This window comes from Lynx rufus, unplaced genomic scaffold (genome assembly GCF_022079265.1).
Source record: "Lynx rufus isolate CCGP_SWC_20201006 ecotype Redwood Valley unplaced genomic scaffold, mLynRuf1.p SCAF_22, whole genome shotgun sequence".
Taxonomy (NCBI): domain Eukaryota; kingdom Metazoa; phylum Chordata; class Mammalia; order Carnivora; family Felidae; genus Lynx; species Lynx rufus.
The window spans coordinates 20,025,614-20,044,120 of NW_025814837.1; the positions used below are offsets into that span (position 1 = coordinate 20,025,614).

At 36.1% G+C, this 18,507-nt stretch overlaps 1 protein-coding gene across 1 annotated transcript in view; it reads left to right on the plus strand.

Moving 5' to 3' along the window:
• USP14 (ubiquitin specific peptidase 14) overlaps positions 1-18,507 on the plus strand; it is a 50,475-nt gene that overhangs the window by 28,409 nt on the left and 3,559 nt on the right. The window contains exons 6-15 of the mRNA XM_047087000.1: positions 1,697-1,755; positions 5,096-5,226; positions 6,157-6,237; positions 6,610-6,695; positions 8,271-8,385; positions 11,569-11,634; positions 11,783-11,875; positions 13,462-13,590; positions 17,800-17,860; positions 18,233-18,340. Coding sequence (XP_046942956.1) covers positions 1,697-1,755; positions 5,096-5,226; positions 6,157-6,237; positions 6,610-6,695; positions 8,271-8,385; positions 11,569-11,634; positions 11,783-11,875; positions 13,462-13,590; positions 17,800-17,860; positions 18,233-18,340 — 929 coding nt within the window. The remainder of the gene's footprint in view (positions 1-1,696; positions 1,756-5,095; positions 5,227-6,156; positions 6,238-6,609; positions 6,696-8,270; positions 8,386-11,568; positions 11,635-11,782; positions 11,876-13,461; positions 13,591-17,799; positions 17,861-18,232; positions 18,341-18,507) is intronic.

Consider the following 18,507-nt stretch of genomic DNA (forward strand, 5'->3'; position numbering starts at 1 on the left):
TCATCCATGTTACTGATGGTATTGATAGTTCTTATGGCTCTACATTCTTGCCAATCTTGGTTGATATCATTCTTTTTCATTTTAGTCCCTTCAGTGGGTGTGTGGTACATGAACATAGTTTTAATCCTAGTGAATAGGCAGTCATTCTCTTGCCCTTCGGTGTTTGATATATGAATGATCATTTCTGATTCTGTGTCATAAGATGTATGAATAAATACTAGTTTATTTCCTTTGAATGGCCAGTCCTTTGTGCTGTTATAAATTAACTGAGAGTTATAAATTGAAAGTGAATTTAGAAATTATTTAATAGAAACACCTCATTTTATAGGTAAGCAGACAGACTTGAAAATTAAAGGGACTTATTTATTGTTACATAGAAAGTTAATGCTGAATGTAGGTATATTGACTTTGATTTAATGTTTTTGATGTAATGCTTTTTTTTCTTTGTTATTTCTGAAATTGTGTTTTATTTTCTTTGTAATAATGGATATTACACGTGTACTTTTTTGTTTTGTAGTGTTTTCAGGAAATGTTTTTTTTTTTTTTTTTTTAATTTTTTAAGTTTATTTATTTTGAGATAGAGGAGAGAATTCCAAGCAGGCTCTGCACTGTCAACGCTGAGCTCAATGTGGGGCTCAAAACTCACAAAATGTGAGATCATGAGCTGAGCCAAAACTAAGAGTTGGTTGCTTAACGGACTGAGCCACTAGGTGCCCCGGGAAATGTTTTTTTAAAAGTAATTGTTGGCAGGGAGGGGCGCCTGGGTGGCTCCGTTGGTTAAGCATTGGACTTCTGCTCAGTTCATGATCTCATGGTTTGTGAGTTCAAACCCCGCATTGGGCTCTGTGCTGGCAGCTGAGAACCTGGAGCCTGCTTTGGATTCTGGGTCTCCCTCTCTGTCTGCCCCTCCCCTGCTCATGCTTTGTCTCTCTCTCTCTGTCTCAGAAATAAACATTAAAATAAATAAATAAATAAATAAATAAACAAACAAACAAACAAACAAATAAATAAATAAAGTGTTAAGAGAAAGAATTTAAAAGTAGTCTTCATCTAATTCTTTTTTTCTTTAAAACAAACATTAAAAAAAGTTTTTTTTTTTTATTTTTTTATTTTTGAGATAGAGATAAGAGCATGAGCTGAGGGGAGGGGCAGAGAAAGGAGACACAGAATCTGAAGCAGGCTCCAGGCTCTGAGAGGTCAGCACAGAGCCTGACGTGGGTCTTGAACCCACAAACTATGAGAGCATGACTGGAGCTGAAGTCAGATGCTTAACTCAATGAGCCACACGGGCACCCCTTTTTTCCCTTTTTGAAATGTTTATTTTGGGAGCAGTGCATAGGGGAGGGGCAGGGAGAGGGGGAGAGAGAGAATCCCAAGCAGGCTCTATGCTGTCAGCGCAGAGCCTGGTGGAGGGCTCGATATCATGAACCGTGAGATCATGACCTGAGCCAAAACCAAGAGTCAGAGGCTCAACCGACTGAGCCACCCAGGCACCCCTAAATTCCCTTTTTTCTTAGTGTTCCTTTTTGTACATATAATTGTTAATGTAACAAGACCAAAAGAGGAGGAAATACAAAGGTGGGAACAACTCTGATAAACTTGCAGTTGAAGGTGTCATAAGCTCTTTTAACTAGTTTCTTCTCATTTGAGTTTCAGAATGAATCGAATCCTATTTAATTCTACCTAATGTTCCTAGGTATGCAGGTGCCTTGAGAGCTTCAGGGGAAATGGCTTCAGCACAGTACATTACTGCAGGTCAGTATCTTAAAACTACTTTTTTGAGAGGGCAGTGTAGTATTCAATAAGTTATTTTTCACTCAGTTTGTTTAGTAGCTTTCAATTTAAAAAATTGTTTTGTAAAACCTCGTCTCATTAAAATCGGAGTACTTATACTTACATTTTATTTTATTATCCAAATTATAAACCTTTGATGTCTGTCTTTTCTCACTAAGAGTCTTTCGGTTTTTTGGATTAAATTTAATTTTGGCTTTAGGTTCTATTAGTAAGACCTATCTCTGAGGATAGCAAGAGGTAGGTTTTATTATAGTTGATGCAGTCATTACAAGAGAGTCTAGTGTTAGTGTAAGGAAATGGTATATGAAATATGAGGAGAAACAAATTCTTAAAGCATGGGAATAACATTTCTTCATTACATGAGACCATGTATTCTGTCCCTATTCATTTTGGGACAGTTTTACAAGTGAATACTTTCTTAAGTCATTGGGTTAGATTGATAAGGTATTCTTACGGCTGTGCCTTTTTGTTTGTAACAGCTTTAACTAGATACAATTCCCATTCCATACAATTTATGCACTTAAAGTGCACAATTCGTTGTCTTTTAGTATACTCAGGGTTGTGCAGCCATCACCACAGGTCCATTTTAGAACATTTCATCACTTTGAAAAAGAAACTCTGTAACCTTTCGCAGTCACCCTGTTTTCTGGTCTCCACCCCCAGCCCTGTACAGCCACCCACCTACTGTCAGTCTCCATAAATTTGCCTATTCTGGACTTTTGACAAAAATGGAATTTACAATATGTGGTCTTTTTAGAGTCGCTTCTTTCACTATTTTCAAGGTTCATCCAGATTGTAGTATGTATGAGTGCTTGATTCCTTATTGCTGAAAAAGATGCTGTTGTAGGCATATATTGTATTTCCTTTGTCCTTTTATCAATGATAGACATTTGGGTGGTTTCCACTTTTGACTATTGTAGTATTGCTATTGTAAGTATTGCTAAAAACTTGTTCAAGGATTTCTGTGGACATGTTTTTATTTCTCTTGGGTATATATCTGTGAGTGGAATTGCTGGGTCGTATGGTAACTATACTTTAACCTTTTGAGGAATGCCAGACTGTTTTCCAAAGCAGCTGCATCATTTATATTTCTCCCAGCATGAATAAGGGTTCCCATTTCTCTGTATTGTTGATAATACTTGGTATTGTCTGTTTTTGATTATAGCTAGCCTAGGGGTGTGAAGTGGTATCTCATTGTGGTCAGCTGTTAATTTGTAATACTATAAAAACAGTATGTTTCTTTGTGTCATTTGTAGTTAGAGGTTTTTCCTTTGACCATTTTTTTCCTGAAAGATTTATTGGAAGTTTTTAATGAGAAAAATATGATCATTTATATCTAGTTTACTTGTTTGCTTTTGTATCTAAGAGTAACTTGGAATTTCAGCAACTTCTCCAGTATCCTCTAAGAGTCTTGTAGTATTGAGGAGAGGAAAGATACTGTTTTTCATTTTTAAATTTTGTGCTAATTTTTTTTAATGTTTATTTTTAAAAGAGACCCAGTGTGTGCAGGGGAGGGGCAGAGAGAGAGGGAGACAAAGATTCTGAAGCAGGCTCCAGGCTATAACATGTTAGCGCAGAGCCTGACACAGGGCTCAGACTCAGAGCCACGAGATCATGACCTGAGCCAGTATCAGGCGCTTAACCACCTGAGCCACCAGGTGCCCCTGTGCTAATTTTTTTAAATGTTTATTTATTTATTTTGAGAAAGAGAGTGTGTGAGCGGGGGAGGGCCAGAGAGAGAGGAGGGAGTGAGAAGCCCAAGCAGGCTCCTCACTGTCAGCACAGAGCCCGATATGGGGCTCGAACCCATGAAATGTGAGATCATGACCTGAGCTGAAACCAAGAGTCAGATGCTTAACTGACTGAGCCACCCAGGCACCCCTGTTTTGTGCTAAATTTAAATTTACAGAGCAGTTACAAGAATTCACCAATTATTAACTTTTTGTCCTACCTAGATACCTGGCTCATCATTCTCTGTAACCATGTTTTTTTTTTTTTGTTTTGTTGTGTTTTTTTTTTTTTTTTTTGAACCTTCAAGAGTAAGGTATAGACATCACAGTTTATTCCTGAATACTTCAGTATGTATTTCCCAAGAATAAGGACATTCATAATCACAAGACAATTACCATTTTTCAAAATCTTGGGGTTTAACATGGATGAAGTACTCTAAAATACAGATTACTTAAATTTCGGCAGTTGATCCAGTATTGCCATTATAAAGTTCTTTGCTTTGGGAGCCAGTTTAGGATCATACATAGTATTCAATTTTCATGTTTTACTAGTCTCTTTTAATGTATAGTGCATTTTTGATCTTTTTCTTTCAAACTAGTAAAATACTTTGAGATGCTCTGTTTATGGTATATATTAAATCTTAAACCATTGTTTATTTTGAGTAATGTGTACTTTATTAAAGTGTGCTATAATTTAGATTTTTTTCTTTTAAAAATCATTAGCTTGGTAGTAATGATTAATTTTTGCTGTCTCTTGGAAAAACATTTTTAAACACCACGTTGTCTTATTCGGGAACATTTTATTGCACACTGGCTTTGTGCTTAGTATTTTCTGGGCTTCGGTTTGTATATACTAATGGTAGATAACATTTCACATGTTAGTTAACGAAACGAGTCAAGATAGGCTAGACTAGCATTTTGCTGTACATGAAGTAAGAAGGGCAAGGTATGATAGCCAGGGAGTCGGCAGAGCAGGGGTATTCTGAACTCCCAGAGCAGGGCTCAGTCTGCCCTGACCATGAGATTTTATGAAAGTGAAAGAGGATAGCAGAGAAAAGATTTTGAAGAAGGCAAATTAGTTTTGGTTCTTAACTATTCAGTAGAGTTAGGATGTATGTTAAACATATTTTATTTAATATTTAGGAGTTGAGTAGTTGGGAACTAAGTACGGGCTTAAGGGGAGGTCGGTTGGGAGTGGTGGCCTGACAGTGGCATAGTACCAAAACAGTAACATCAGCCTGTTTGATCCCTACACAAAGGTTATGTGTTCTCTGTGTTGAATGAATATACCGTGCTTTGTTTTGGAAGACAAAGGCTGGCAAGGAGAGAGAGACAGAGGGGCAGGGCTCAGAAGTTGTTTATAGTTAGTGCATTATAAAGTCTTCGGGTCAATTCTTTAAGATTTAAAAACAAATCTTTTTCTTATTGGGAATCTGAAAACTACAAAAAGAGTAGATATACTTAAAAGTACTCAGCAGTTTTGTGTTTGTATTAATCTAGAATTAATTTATAGTAACATGTATTAAATGTGTCACTGTTTTACTAAAGCAGTGTTTGCTTTGCTTTTTAAGCCCTTAGAGATTTGTTTGATTCCATGGATAAAACGTCTTCTAGTATTCCACCTATTATCCTACTGCAGTTTTTACACATGGCTTTCCCACAGTTTGCAGAGAAGGGTGAACAAGGACAGTATCTTCAACAGGTAAACAGGGCAAGGTTCTGGGGTTTTCATTGTGTAAATGTAAAACTCAGGTGTTATACACTTACCATATGTATTTGCATTTCCAAATACACTCCAGTTATCAGTCCTCTGTGGTTCATACTATCATTATCTTTTGCCTGGAGTGGTCTGGTAATTGATCATCTCACTTCTGCTTTTGTCCGTCTTTTTGCGGGTTTCTCCACACAACCTTTTAGAGTCCTTAAACTGTTACTAAGGAATAATCCTTGGTCCCTTGTTGATTGCCTCTTAGTGATTTTCTATCCCAGTCCTGAATAATCTTATTCCTGGCTACCTCCCTGAGCTCATCATGTACCACTCTCACCCTTGCTTACTTTGGCTCTCCTGTACACTCACTGGCTTCCTTGCTATTTTTTAAACCCTCCACATACCCTCTTTCTGCAGGGTCTTTGCTCTTCTTTCTTTAGCTTACAGATAAGTGCATGGCTTGCTTCCTCATATCGTTTGGGTCTTCCGGCTCAAATGTCAAGGCATCAGAGAAGCTTTCTTGACTATCCTATTGAAATAGCACACTTCCTTTCACCTCATCACTTTCTGCTCCCATAATTTTTTTTTCTTCTTCATAACTTCTCTTTAGGTGAATTTATGTTATATTTTATTTATATCCCCCTTGAGGACTTCTTCTGTTTTGGTCACGGCTGTGTTTATTCTTAGTGTCTAAAACAGTGTTTAGCATAAGGAAGAGATCAGTGAACCTCTCTTGAATGAATGAATGTTCTGGAATTCTTTGCTTTGAAGATCATATAATATCTCATTTGACTTAATATTTTTAAATAAAAAAAAATAGCTTTATTCCCCTTCCCTAAGGAAACAGTACTTCTTTTGGAAGACTCTTATAGGTAAAACACTGTCACAGCCAGGATTATTTACTGTGTCATTTTTAAATTATAGGATGCTAATGAATGTTGGATACAAATGATGCGAGTATTGCAACAGAAATTGGAAGCTATAGAAGACGATTCTGTTAAAGAGGTGACTGAAATCTATTTGTGCTTATAGACTTCCATTATACCTTGATTTCCCCCTACTCACCAATCCCAAAGGCTTGAAATAAATTCATCTTAATAGATACACATGTACTTGAATACTTTAACATGCTCAGTCTGTAGTTGGAATTTGAAAGCTTGCATTTGACACTTGAATTCAGTGTATTTATTAAACATAGAAGATATTATTGAGCATATGTAGTTTTTTGGTGATGTTTTTTGAATAGAAGGATTTTACAGAAGGGGCTTACATTTTAAAAAGCTTAAATATGTATTTACTAAATTGGGTTATGTGGGAAGAAATACACACTAGTATCTATATAAAGTAAATTTGGAATTTTTGTTTTAATTTTTGCAGACAGATTCTTCATCTGCATCAGCAGTGACACCTTCTAAAAAGAAAAGCTTAATTGATCAGTTCTTTGGAGTTGAGTTTGAAACTACGTATCCTTATGAGCCAAGATTTGTAGAGGCTGTACTCATAACTTACTAGAAGTAGATGGGTATCAGTAGCATTGTTGACTGACTGGAGTGGTGGGTGGGGTATGAAGAAAAATTCTTCAGAGGCTTTATGCCTGAAAAATATGGTGAAACTTAGGATCCTATTTGGAAAAATATCCCCATTAGAGTAATCCTAATGTTTAGGTAAGTATATACTTTAATAAGGATATTCATTATTTTTTCCTAAGTATATCTTTAGCGGAGTCAACCTCATTAATTCACTTCATAGAGAATTTTTTTTTTTTTTTACTTCATAGCGAATGAATTTTTTAATTGTATGAAACAATGTATCAGCCAAATTGTATACATGAGATTGAGCCAATAAAACATGAGTTCATGAATTTAGGGAAGGCCTATTTTCTAGGTCATGAGTAGAAACTTAATGATTTCTGTTTATGTACCTTAGTGTTAAAACCATTCAATACTATGAGTACCAATGTATATTTGTTGAGAGTTTATCCTTTTTTACACTCATTACTCATATTGTTGGTAAGTGAATGGAGCACTTTTAAGTATGTTGAAATGAATCTACTTGGAAACCAAAATGTTTTAAATACCAGTGTATGATGCTATTTTTTTTTAAATTCCAGTATAGTTATAACATACAATGTTATATTAGTTTTAAGTGTATAATAAAGTGATTCAGCAGTTGTACACATTACTCAGTGCTCATTTTCCTATTTCACCCACCTCCCCTCTAGTAACCATCAGTTTGTTCTCTATAGCTAAGAAGAGTCTGTTTCTTGGTTCATTTGATTTTGTTTCTTAAATTCCACGAGTGAAATCATACAGTATGTGTCTTTTTCTGACTGACTTATTTCACTTAACGTAATACCCTCTAGCTCCATTCATGTTGTTGCAGATTGCAAGATATCAGTCTTTTTTTTTTTTGTGGCTGAATAATATTCCATTGTGTATATATAACACATCTTTATCCATTCATCAATCAACGGACACTTGGGCTGTTTCCATAATTTGGCTATTGTAAATAATGCAATAAACATGGGGGTGCCTATATGTCTTTTCAAATTAGCGTTTCCATATTCTGTGGATAAATACCTAGTAGTGGAATTCCTGGATCATATGGTTGTTCTGTACTGTGTTCCACAGTGGCTGCACCTGTTTGCATTTCCACCAGCAGTTCATGAGAGTTCCTTTTTCTTCACATTCTTGCCAGCACTTGTCATTTTAGCCATTCTGACAGATGTGAGGTGATATTGTGGGTTTGATTTGCATTCTCCTGATGATTAGTGATGCTGAACATCTTTTCATGTGTTGGCTGTCTGTATATCTGCTTTGGAGAAATGTCTATGTCTTCTGCCCATTTTTAATTGAATTATTATTATTTTTTGGTGTTGTATAAGTTCTTCATATGTTTTGGATACTAACCCTTTATCGGATTTGTCATTTGCAAATAGTGATGCTATTAATTTTAATAGCATTAGGATAATTTATTATATTCAGGATTATGTAACAAAGTGAATGCCTGTTGGTATATTCCTTATCTTATTTCTCAAGCATGAAATGTACAGAATCTGAAGAAGAAGAAGTCACTAAAGGGAAGGAAAATCAGCTTCAGCTTAGCTGTTTTATCAATCAAGAAGTCAAGTATCTTTTTACAGGACTTAAATTGGTAAGTTCAGTTACAGTTGATCTTAATTGTAAATGGATTCTCTATTTGCAGATACACCTACTTAACTAAAATTTATTTATACCTCTAATATCAATACTTGTGGTGCTTTCATAGTCATTTGTAGACATGTTCCATAGTGGCAAAAATTTTGAGTTAATGGACACAGTCTCACCTGAGGTCCAAAAAGGTGATGCTCTGTCTTCTAGTTTCAACTCATGAAATAAGCAAGTGTCCTTTTGCAGTAATTTTAGTACCACAAATTTTTTTTTTTTTTTGCATTTTGTGCTTTTTGTTGGTGATGTGCTGTTTAGAGTGGCCTTGAGCCAAAGTGCTGAAGTGCTGTCTAGTGTTCTGAGGCCAAGAAGACTGTGTGTGAATGTTTGTTAGATAAGCCTTAAGGAGAAAATAATGTTTGTTAGATAAGCTTTGTTTAGGGATGAATTAGAGTGTAGTTGGCTGTGAAGACGATAATGTGTCAACATATCATTTAATGGAAACACACATAACCACAAGGTTGTGTATTATGTGCGTGATAGGTTGACAAAAATGTTGTGACCAGAGGCTTGTAGGAGGCCTCTGAGGGTATTATGATGAGGGTGTATTAGTAATGATGAGTATAAACTGGGATTTTACTGTTCAAATCAGGCCATGTGGCTCCTCTGCCACTGCACCAGTATTACAATTGAGGCCCCAGAATGTAAGTGACTTAATTGGTTTGTGGCAGAACCGGGTCTAGAACTTGATACTGTCATTATCCAGTTAGTACTCTTTCACCATTTCCATATTATAGAATGTATGCTTTAATGAGAAGATTGATAAAATTTAACAGTTTTGCTTGCTAATTTAGTACTTTGATTTGGTTTGGGAAATATGTATATGTCTTGAAGATAGGCAACGAATTGAGGCAGGGATTGCATTGATAAACAAGATCATTTGTCATCAGGGAGTTCCCATCTATAGTTTGGGATAAGGTTGGCTAGGGAAGGGGTTGGTAAATGTGGACATAAGAGGCAAATACTAATATTCTCTGCTCTGTGATACTGAAGGGGAGTTGTAATGAGGCCTAATGGCTTTTAAGAGAAGCTTATTTTAAAAGCTTACAAATAATAGCTAACTCCTAAGAGTCCTATAATAAATCATGATGTGCAAGTTTCAAGGCATCAAATGAAGTATAAATGTAATTGGAGAGTGTAGAAGGGAATGGAATGTTTTGGCAGGAACTCTCCAGGACGATATTTTCTTCATAATTTTATAAAATTCTGGAAAAGCTAAATGTGCTTGGCTCTTCTAGATGATAGTGGATTGATAATTCATATAGCTTACCTGATGAATAACATCATGCCAGATATGCTTTCTTGAAAAGCATGTATTTTTCAGATACTGTATTGTCTTGCCCATTTTTATAATAATTTCTAAAAAATGTGTATTTATTTATTGAGAGAGAGAGAGGCAGAGAGAGGGAGACAGAATTCCAAGCAGGCTTCGCACTACCAGCATAGAGCCTGACATAGGGCTCAAACCCACGAACCATGAGATCATGATCTGAGCTGAAATTAAGAGTCAGACGCTTAACCAACTGAGCCACTCAGGCGCCCCATGTTGCCTGTTTTTTAGATGCTTTATTATTGTTTGTTCTGATTATTCTAGAGTAATTTGGCTCCATATTTCTTTACCATTTTTGCTGATGAACAAACTTGATTAAGTGTTAAGCTACATGGTGATTCCTTTTGTAATATGATTAGTAATGTTTAAAAATAAGAAAATACTTTACATAAGTAATTTTATAGTAAACATTAACAGTAAATTGTTTTAACTTAAATGTCTTGTATATTAAATGTTCTTATGAAGCAGAGCACATTAGTGTTTTTTTGATCTGAACAATAATAGTAACTAATGTTTATTGAACATAGAATATATGCCAAATGGTTGTGCATGTTTTCTACACATTCTGACTCATGTAATTCTAACAGCACTATGATATATATGTGGTTGTTGTTATCATATTCATATGATGTGCAGAGGGGTAGCTGCCTTGCTGAGCATCACATAGGCTGTAAGAAATGGAAAAGCAGACATGATAGTTAAGATATGCAAAGTGGCTTTCCACATAGGTTAGATTAACAGGTTTTCTCTGTGATGACTTTTCTCATATTTAATAGTAATTGGTTCTGGAAGGTTTTTATACATAAAGCATAAAGAACAAGGATTCTCTACATTTTCTTAATTGTCCTTTAATAGGAGTATTCTGATTGTATGTAGACAGAAGCCATAAAAGGCTTTTTTATATTATATAAAATACAGTGTAAACTCAGAATATGAGCAACATTTGGGTCACAATTTAAAAACTTCAAACGTTATTTACATTCTGAGGAGCTCACACTAGTATAAATTATTTGATGCCTTTTCAGAACTGAACCAAATCTAAAGGCCTTCGTACATTGTCTTCATTTAGATAATTTTTCGGTGGTATAAATCCATGTTCATATGTTGTCTAACAGAATTAAAAGTAGATTTCAGGGGTGCCTGGCTGGCATGTGATTCTTTTTTTTTTTTTTTTTTTTTTTTTTAAGGGGCACCTGGGTGGCTCAGTCGGTTGGGCGTCCGACTTCGGCTCAGGTCATGATCTCCCGCTCTGTGAGTTCTAGCCCCGCGTCAGGCTCTGTCCTGACAGCTCAGAGCCTGGAGCCTGCTTCGGATTCTGTGTCTCCCTCTCTCTCTGGCCCTCCCCTGTTCATGCTCTGTCTCTCTCTGTCTCAAAAATAAAAGAAAAATAAATGTTTAAAAAAAAAATTAAAAAAAAAATTTTTTTTTAACGTTTGTTTATTATTGAGAGACAGAGACAGAGTGTGAGCAGGGGAGGGGCAGAGAGAGAGGGAGACACAGAATCTGAAGCAGCCTCCAGGCCCTGAGCTATCAGCACAGAGCCCGACGTGGGGCTTGAACTCACAAACTGCGAGATCATGACCTGAGCCGAAGTCTTACGCTTAACCGACTGAACCACCCAGTCACCCCTGGCATGTGATTCTGGATCCCCAAGGTCACGAGTTCAATTCCCACTTTGGGCATAGAACTTATTTAAAAAAAAAAAAGTGTGATTCTATATTGCAGAAAAAAAATTTTTAAACTAAAAATGTTTGGTCTTCTGTTATGTTCCTTTTTTTTTTTTTTTTTTTTTTTTTATAGCGACTTCAGGAAGAAATCACCAAACAGTCTCCGACATTGCAAAGAAATGCTTTATACATCAAATCTGTAAGTTGTGCATTCCTTTTGAAATTGAATCCATTTTGATGAAAGGTTTCCAGTTAATTAATGTTACCCAGTCTTTGTACCAAACCAAGGAATTAAAAACTTGTGTGTTATTTGCATGTGATAGGATTTCTTTATTTTTTCTCCTCAGTCTAAGATCAGCCGACTACCTGCTTACTTGACTATTCAGATGGTTCGATTTTTTTATAAAGAGAAGGAATCTGTGAATGCTAAAGTTCTTAAGGTTAGTAATGAGCTTCAGTATCATAAAATATTGTAATTCTTTGATAGAAATCCCTGACTTAAAGGTTTCTTTATTCCTTTAGGGATAAACTTCAAAATACTGTAAGGGAAGTTATTAACATTAGATAAGTGGTTCTTAATTAACCAAGACTGTGTATTGGAATTATCTATTGTCCTTTTTCTTAAAGAAATTTTTTTTGTGTGTTTATTTATATTTTTGAGGGAGAGAGAGACAGACAGAGCGTGAGTGTGGGAGGGGCAGAAAGAGAGGGAGACACAGAATTGAAGCAGGCTCCAGGCTCCGAGTTGTCAGAGCCCGACACGGGGCTTGAACCCGTGAACCTCGAGATCATGACCTGAGCCGAAGTTGGACACTCAACCGACTGAGCCACCCAAGCGCCCCTATCCTTTTTCTTTTAAATCATTCATACACATGCCTGATTTTTACCACCAGCACCCACAGCATTTGATTAAGTAGGCCCTGAGGTCTTACAGTGTTTTGAAAGATTCCCAGTTAATTCTGATGGTTGCCCTTCACTCTCCCAGAAACACTGCTCTAGAGCAGATCCTCAACTCCATAGATACTGACCCAGCAGTATTATAACACACTACACTCTCTAGTGCAGTAATTATAATCTCTTCAGTAAGAGCCAGCCTTAAGAACTGTTTTATGGAACTGTAGCTCTGCTACATATCCACAGTCCTTGATCCTTGGGAGACAGCTGAAATTCTTAATACAATTTTAGATATACTTAGTGTTACATGATAGGGTCAAATGTAGTTGGAAGTATTTACTAGTGTTAACTATAAATATTTATTAATATTTAGTTATTAAACTGTACCACTTATTTCTGTGTAAAGGAATATTTCAAGTTACAAAGAGTCATTAAGTGACCCCATTTGTAAATTGATTTCCATTGTCCATTATAAGTGTCAATTATTTTCACAGCAACTGATATAATTTTTTTTTTTTAAAGTTTATTTTGAGAGAGCAAGAGCACGCACAAGCAGGGGAGGGGCAGAGAGAGAGAGAGGGAGAAACACAATCAAAGCGGGCTCCAGGCTCTGAGCTGTCAGCGTAGAACCTGATGTAGGGCTCAAATCCACAAATCGTGAGATTATAACCTGAGCTGAAGTTGGACGCTTAACTGACGGAGCCGTCCAGGTGCCCCTGATCTAATGTTTTTGAAATGCTTCTTTTGTCATGTAAATTTTGGTAACTCCTCTGTGGTTAATGTTATGGGTTAGAATATTGGGGGGAAAAAAGTAAAAATTTTTTTTTTACCTTAAAAAGTTAGGACCCAGGTGCCTGGCTGGCTTAGTTGGTAGAGCATGTGACTCTTGATTTTAGCATCCTGCATTCAAGCCCCAAGTTAGGCATGGAGCCTATTTAAAAAGGAAAATTAGGACCAGATTGAAAATAAGCACTGTGATGTTTTCAGCTGCATAGGTTTACAAGTGATTTTTATAAATTTTATTTTCAACTTCTTTTGATTATGAAAGTACTACTATAAAAGTGTTATAGATATTTTTAATAACTACCTTTATAAGTGTGTTTACACATTTTTTTTCTTGGTTTGTATATAGGATGTTAAATTTCCTCTTATGTTGGACGTGTACGAACTATGTACACCAGAACTTCAGGAGAAAATGGTCTCTTTTCGATCAAAATTCAAGGATCTAGAAGATAAAAAAGTGAATCAGCAGCCAAAGACAGTAGGTTCTTATTGCTGATTTTCTCATTTTGATATTTTAATCTTTAATCTGTTCAACAATTACTTTGTTATTGTTAATCTCTTAGTAGAAATGGATGAACCTCTATTTTCTCTATTCACAAAAGTTTTGGGTATATTTTAGTGTAAGAAAAAGAACTCTAGTTATGGTGTATGGGCCCTTTATGGTAGAATAAGCCCTAATATTTTTTCCCTGTAATATGTAGCTTAAGCTTAAAGTTCTTTTATCACCTCAAAGTACTTTACATAAAATCTTGCCTAGTGTTTTTAGTGTATTTTATTGTTTTCCTTGTAAGTCATGGAATTATCTCTATTTTAAGATGGAATTCATGTTGTAGAGTATTGGCTCACTTATGCCTACTGTGACAACTAAGTTGTATCTTTTAGGTGCTGCTGGTGTGCCTGCCTTTAACTGCTAAAATCACAATCTTAGGAGACTTTGTATTTAATAAGTTGTATTATTTTAGGTTCAGATAAGGTACAGCTGAACTGTGTGTTGGATTCTTTTTTTTTTTTTTCATTATGAAAAACATCTTTCCTGGTAACGAGATATTTCTAGTGTGATATTGTATATCAAGTTTAAAATTAAATTCTTCTACAAATTACTACTGTATGTGTACTAAATGCTTTTATCTTTAAACATTAAGCTTTATTTTGAGATAATTGTAGAATCACATGCAGTTAAAAGAAGTAATACGAAGAGATCCAAATACCTTTTACCAAGTTTCCCCTGTGGTAACATCTTTCAAAACGATAATACAGTATCATAACCTGGAAACTGACATTAATACAGTCTAGATGCAGTACATTTTCATCAACCAAAGTTTCTGCATACTTGCTCCCTTGTGGCCAAACCCACTTTCCCTTGGCCCCTACCTCCTCAATTCCTGGCAACTGTTGACTTTTCTCCATTCCTGTAATTTTGTCATTTCAAGATCATTATATAAATGGAATTATGTAGTATGTAACCTTTGAGATTTTCTTTTCTCAGCATAATTCTTTGGAAATTAGTCCAGGTCATTTTGTAGAGTTGCTGAAGAGTATTCCATGGTATGCGTATACCACAGTTTAACTATTGATAGCTGGGTTGTTTATTGTGAATAAAGCTACCATAAGCATTCCTGTACCAGTTTCAGTGTGAAGATAAATTTTCATTTCTCTAGGAGTGATTACCCAGGAGCACAGTTGCTGGATTGCATGGTAGTTGTACATTTCGTTTTTTAAGAAACTCAAATGTTTTCCCTAGAGACTGTACCATTTTAGATGCCTATCAATAGCATATGACTGATCCACTTTCTGCAGTCTTGGCCAGAATTTGGTGGTGTCACTATTCTTTATTTTAGCCATTTGTATAGGTTTGCAGCAATACCTCATTGTGGCTTTTAATTTGCATTTTCCTAAGGGCTGATATTGACTGTGTCTTCATGTATTTATTTGCTATCTGTATTTCCTCTTTGGTGAAATGTCTTTTCATGTCTTCTCATTTTCTAATTGTGCTATTTTTTACTCTTGAATTTTGAGAGTTCTTTATGTATAGGTGTGTGTGGTGTGTGTGTGTGTGTGTGTGTGTGTGTGTGTGTGTATAAAAAAAATTTTTTTTAACATTTATTTTTGAGAGAGGGAGAGACAGTAAGTGGGGGAGGGGCAGAGAGAGGGGGACACAAAATCCAAATCAGGCTCCAGGCTCTGAGCTGTCAGCACAGAGCCCAATGCAGGGCTCAGAAATCATAAGATCATGACCTGAACTGAAGTCAGATGCTCAACTCAGCCACCCAGGTGCCCTGTATATATGGTTTTTAATGTTTACTTATTTATTTTGAGAAGAGGGAGCACAAGCAGAGGAGAGGCAGATGGAGAGAGGGGTGAGTGAGAATCCCAAGCAGGCTCTGCGCTGTCAGTCCAGAGCCTGATTTGGGGCTCGATCTCATGAACCATGAGATCATGACCTGAGACAAAATCAAGAGTCAGACGCTTAGCTGACTGAACCACCCAGATGCTCTGGGAGTTCTTTATATTATACATATGAATCGTTTGTCAGATACATGGCTTCCAAAATTTTCTCCCTCCCTTTAGCTATGATATATATTCCATGGGTACTTGAAAAACAATTTGCATTCTGTTGTTGAATGGAATGTGTTCTTTGGATGTTCATTAGATTCAGTTGGTTGATGGTGATGTTGCTCTATCAATTGTTGAGAGTGAGGAAGCTAAAATTGTGGTTTTACGTGTTTCTCCATTCAGTTCTGTCAGCTTTTGATGTGCAGGTTTTGTAGCCCTGTTATTTGGTGCCTGCACCTTTAGGATTGCTAAGTATTCTTGGTGGAGTGACCCCTTTATATTATGCACTGTCACTTTCTGCCCCTGGTAATTTTCTTTGCTCTGAAGTCTACTTTATCTGACAGTACTATTGCCACCGTTGCTTTGTTTTTGTTAATGTTTGCATGATATCTTTTCTTTTACTTTAAATTTGCCTATATAGTTATATTTGAGGAGTTTCTTGTAGACACCATAGAGTTAGTTGGGTCATGTTTTTTTAAGACACTCTGTTAATCTCTTCTTATTGGTATATTTAGACCATTTACATGAAAACATTTTTTTAAAGTTTATTTTTGAGAGAGAGCACAAGCACAGGGGAGGGGCAGAGAGAGAGAGGGAGACACAGGATCTGAGCAGGCTCTGTTGTCATGCAGAGCCTAACGCAGGACTCGAACTCCCTAACTGTGAGTTCATGACCTGAGTCAAAGTCTGACGCTTAACCGACTGAGCCACCCAGCTGCCTCTAGACCATTTACATTTAATATAATTATTGATTTCTTAAATCTGTTATATTTTGCTTTCTCTTTGTTCTGTTTTTCATTTCCCTTTATTGCCTTGTGGTTACTTGAACATATGATAGATTTCTAATTTAGCTATAACTTAAAAAATGATTTTCTTTCTATAGCTTTTCCTATGGTTACTCTCAATATTAAATTTTAATTATATTAAAAGGAATGGTTGACCTAATTGCCACTTTTTTTGTTGTAGGATCCTTTGACTTCTTGTTGTTCCACCTATCTTTAAACTGCTTGCATTGTGTTCATTAGCATTACAGTTTTCAAGAAATGTGTGTCCATATGCCTAGATAAATTTAATTTTTTACGGGGCGCCTGGGTGGCGCAGTCGGTTAAGCGTCCGACTTCAGCCAGGTCATGATCTCGCGGTCCGGGAGTTCGAGCCCCGCGTCGGGCTCTGGGCTGATGGCTCAGAGCCTGGAGCCTGTTTCCGATTCTGTGTCTCCCTCTCTCTCTGCCCCTCCCCAGTTCATGCTCTGTCTCTCTCTGTCCCAAAATAAATAAACGTTGAAAAAAAAAAATTTAAAGAATAATTTTTTATTACACACTGATATGGGCTGAGGCAGGGAGAGTTCCCACTACAAACCTTTGTCTAAAGTAGTAAATCCTGTGTTTCGATATTAGGTAAATATTTGCTGAATTAAAGAGCTTAGTTCATTTAAACTAAGATTCAGTTCATTTGAGCAGGTGATCATGTCTTAGTAGCTTTAATGTTGCAGCAATTTGACTTTCCTGTCTTATTGATATAACCGTTTTTTTTTCTTATCCTATGTGGTTTGATAGTATTTTGATTAAAATATAGACTTGGGTTTTCCTTCTGTGTTCTAGAACAGTTTATCTGTACTGCTCTATTCACTGCTGTGCTCTAGGTTTAGTGGCTTATAGTTGGTCAGAGGGTCTGTTACTATACATACAAGATTGTATTGTTGGAGTGTAGATTCTTTGGGTTTACAGTTTGTTTTTTTTTTTTTTTTTTAATTTTTTTTTTCCACGTTTTTTATTTATTTTTGGGACAGAGAGAGACAGAGCATGAACGGGGGAGGGGCAGAGAGAGAGGGAGACACAGAATCCGAAACAGGCTCCAGGCTCCGAGCCATCAGCCCAGAGCCTGACGCGGGGCTCGAACTCACGGACCGCGAGATCGTGACCTGGCTGAAGTCGGAAGCTCAACCGACTGCGCCACCCAGGCGCCCCTACAGTTTTATGTTAACTATAGTTATATCGTTTTAGTAAATTGTAAGGTAGACTACATTTTGTCTTTGTATTGTAGTCAGTAAATATTTGTGGAAATGAATACTTATTGGAGAATATAAATTTTATTTCCAATATCATGATTTAAAGTTAAATTTTTTTCTCCTCAGAGTGACAAAAAGAGTAGTCCCCAGAAAGAAGTTAAATATGAACCTTTTTCTTTTGCTGATGGTAAGTGGAAAAAATAACTTCAGTTGAGTTACTACTGTGTTCTGTGTGTGTGTATGTGTGTGTGTTGAAGGTAAAATTATTGTATTGGCACTTAGGAATTTTTTCAGATAGCATGCTTTAAAAAAAGTCAGATTTCTTAAAATATAATGTGCCTTAGACACAGTAAAAATCAGTCTTTTGGCATTAGTTCTGTGAATACTACCATACTTCATAAAATATCTTTCATAAATCCTTAATTTTGAACAGTAGTGTCTTACTGAATTCTAATAATAGAGTAGTACTTCTCTAGACTAACCATCAGACTTCTTGCTTGCTTACCTAGCTTGAGAAAGCACCTATTCATTGTCTAATGTTGGATTTACGTTTTTTTAGATATTGGCTCCAATAATTGTGGATACTATGATTTGCAAGCAGTGTTAACACATCAGGGAAGGTCTAGCTCTTCAGGCCATTATGTATCATGGGTAAAAAGGAAACAAGGTAAGGATTGTTGTTGTTTTTTTGTTTTCCCACTTGTTAATTATGTTAACAGTTTATTTAGTACAAATTTTGTAACCCAGTGGTTTTTAAACTTTTTGGTTTTAGAACCCTTTTACATTCTTAATTTTTGAGGTCCACAAAGAGCTTTTGCTTTTAAGGATTCTCCT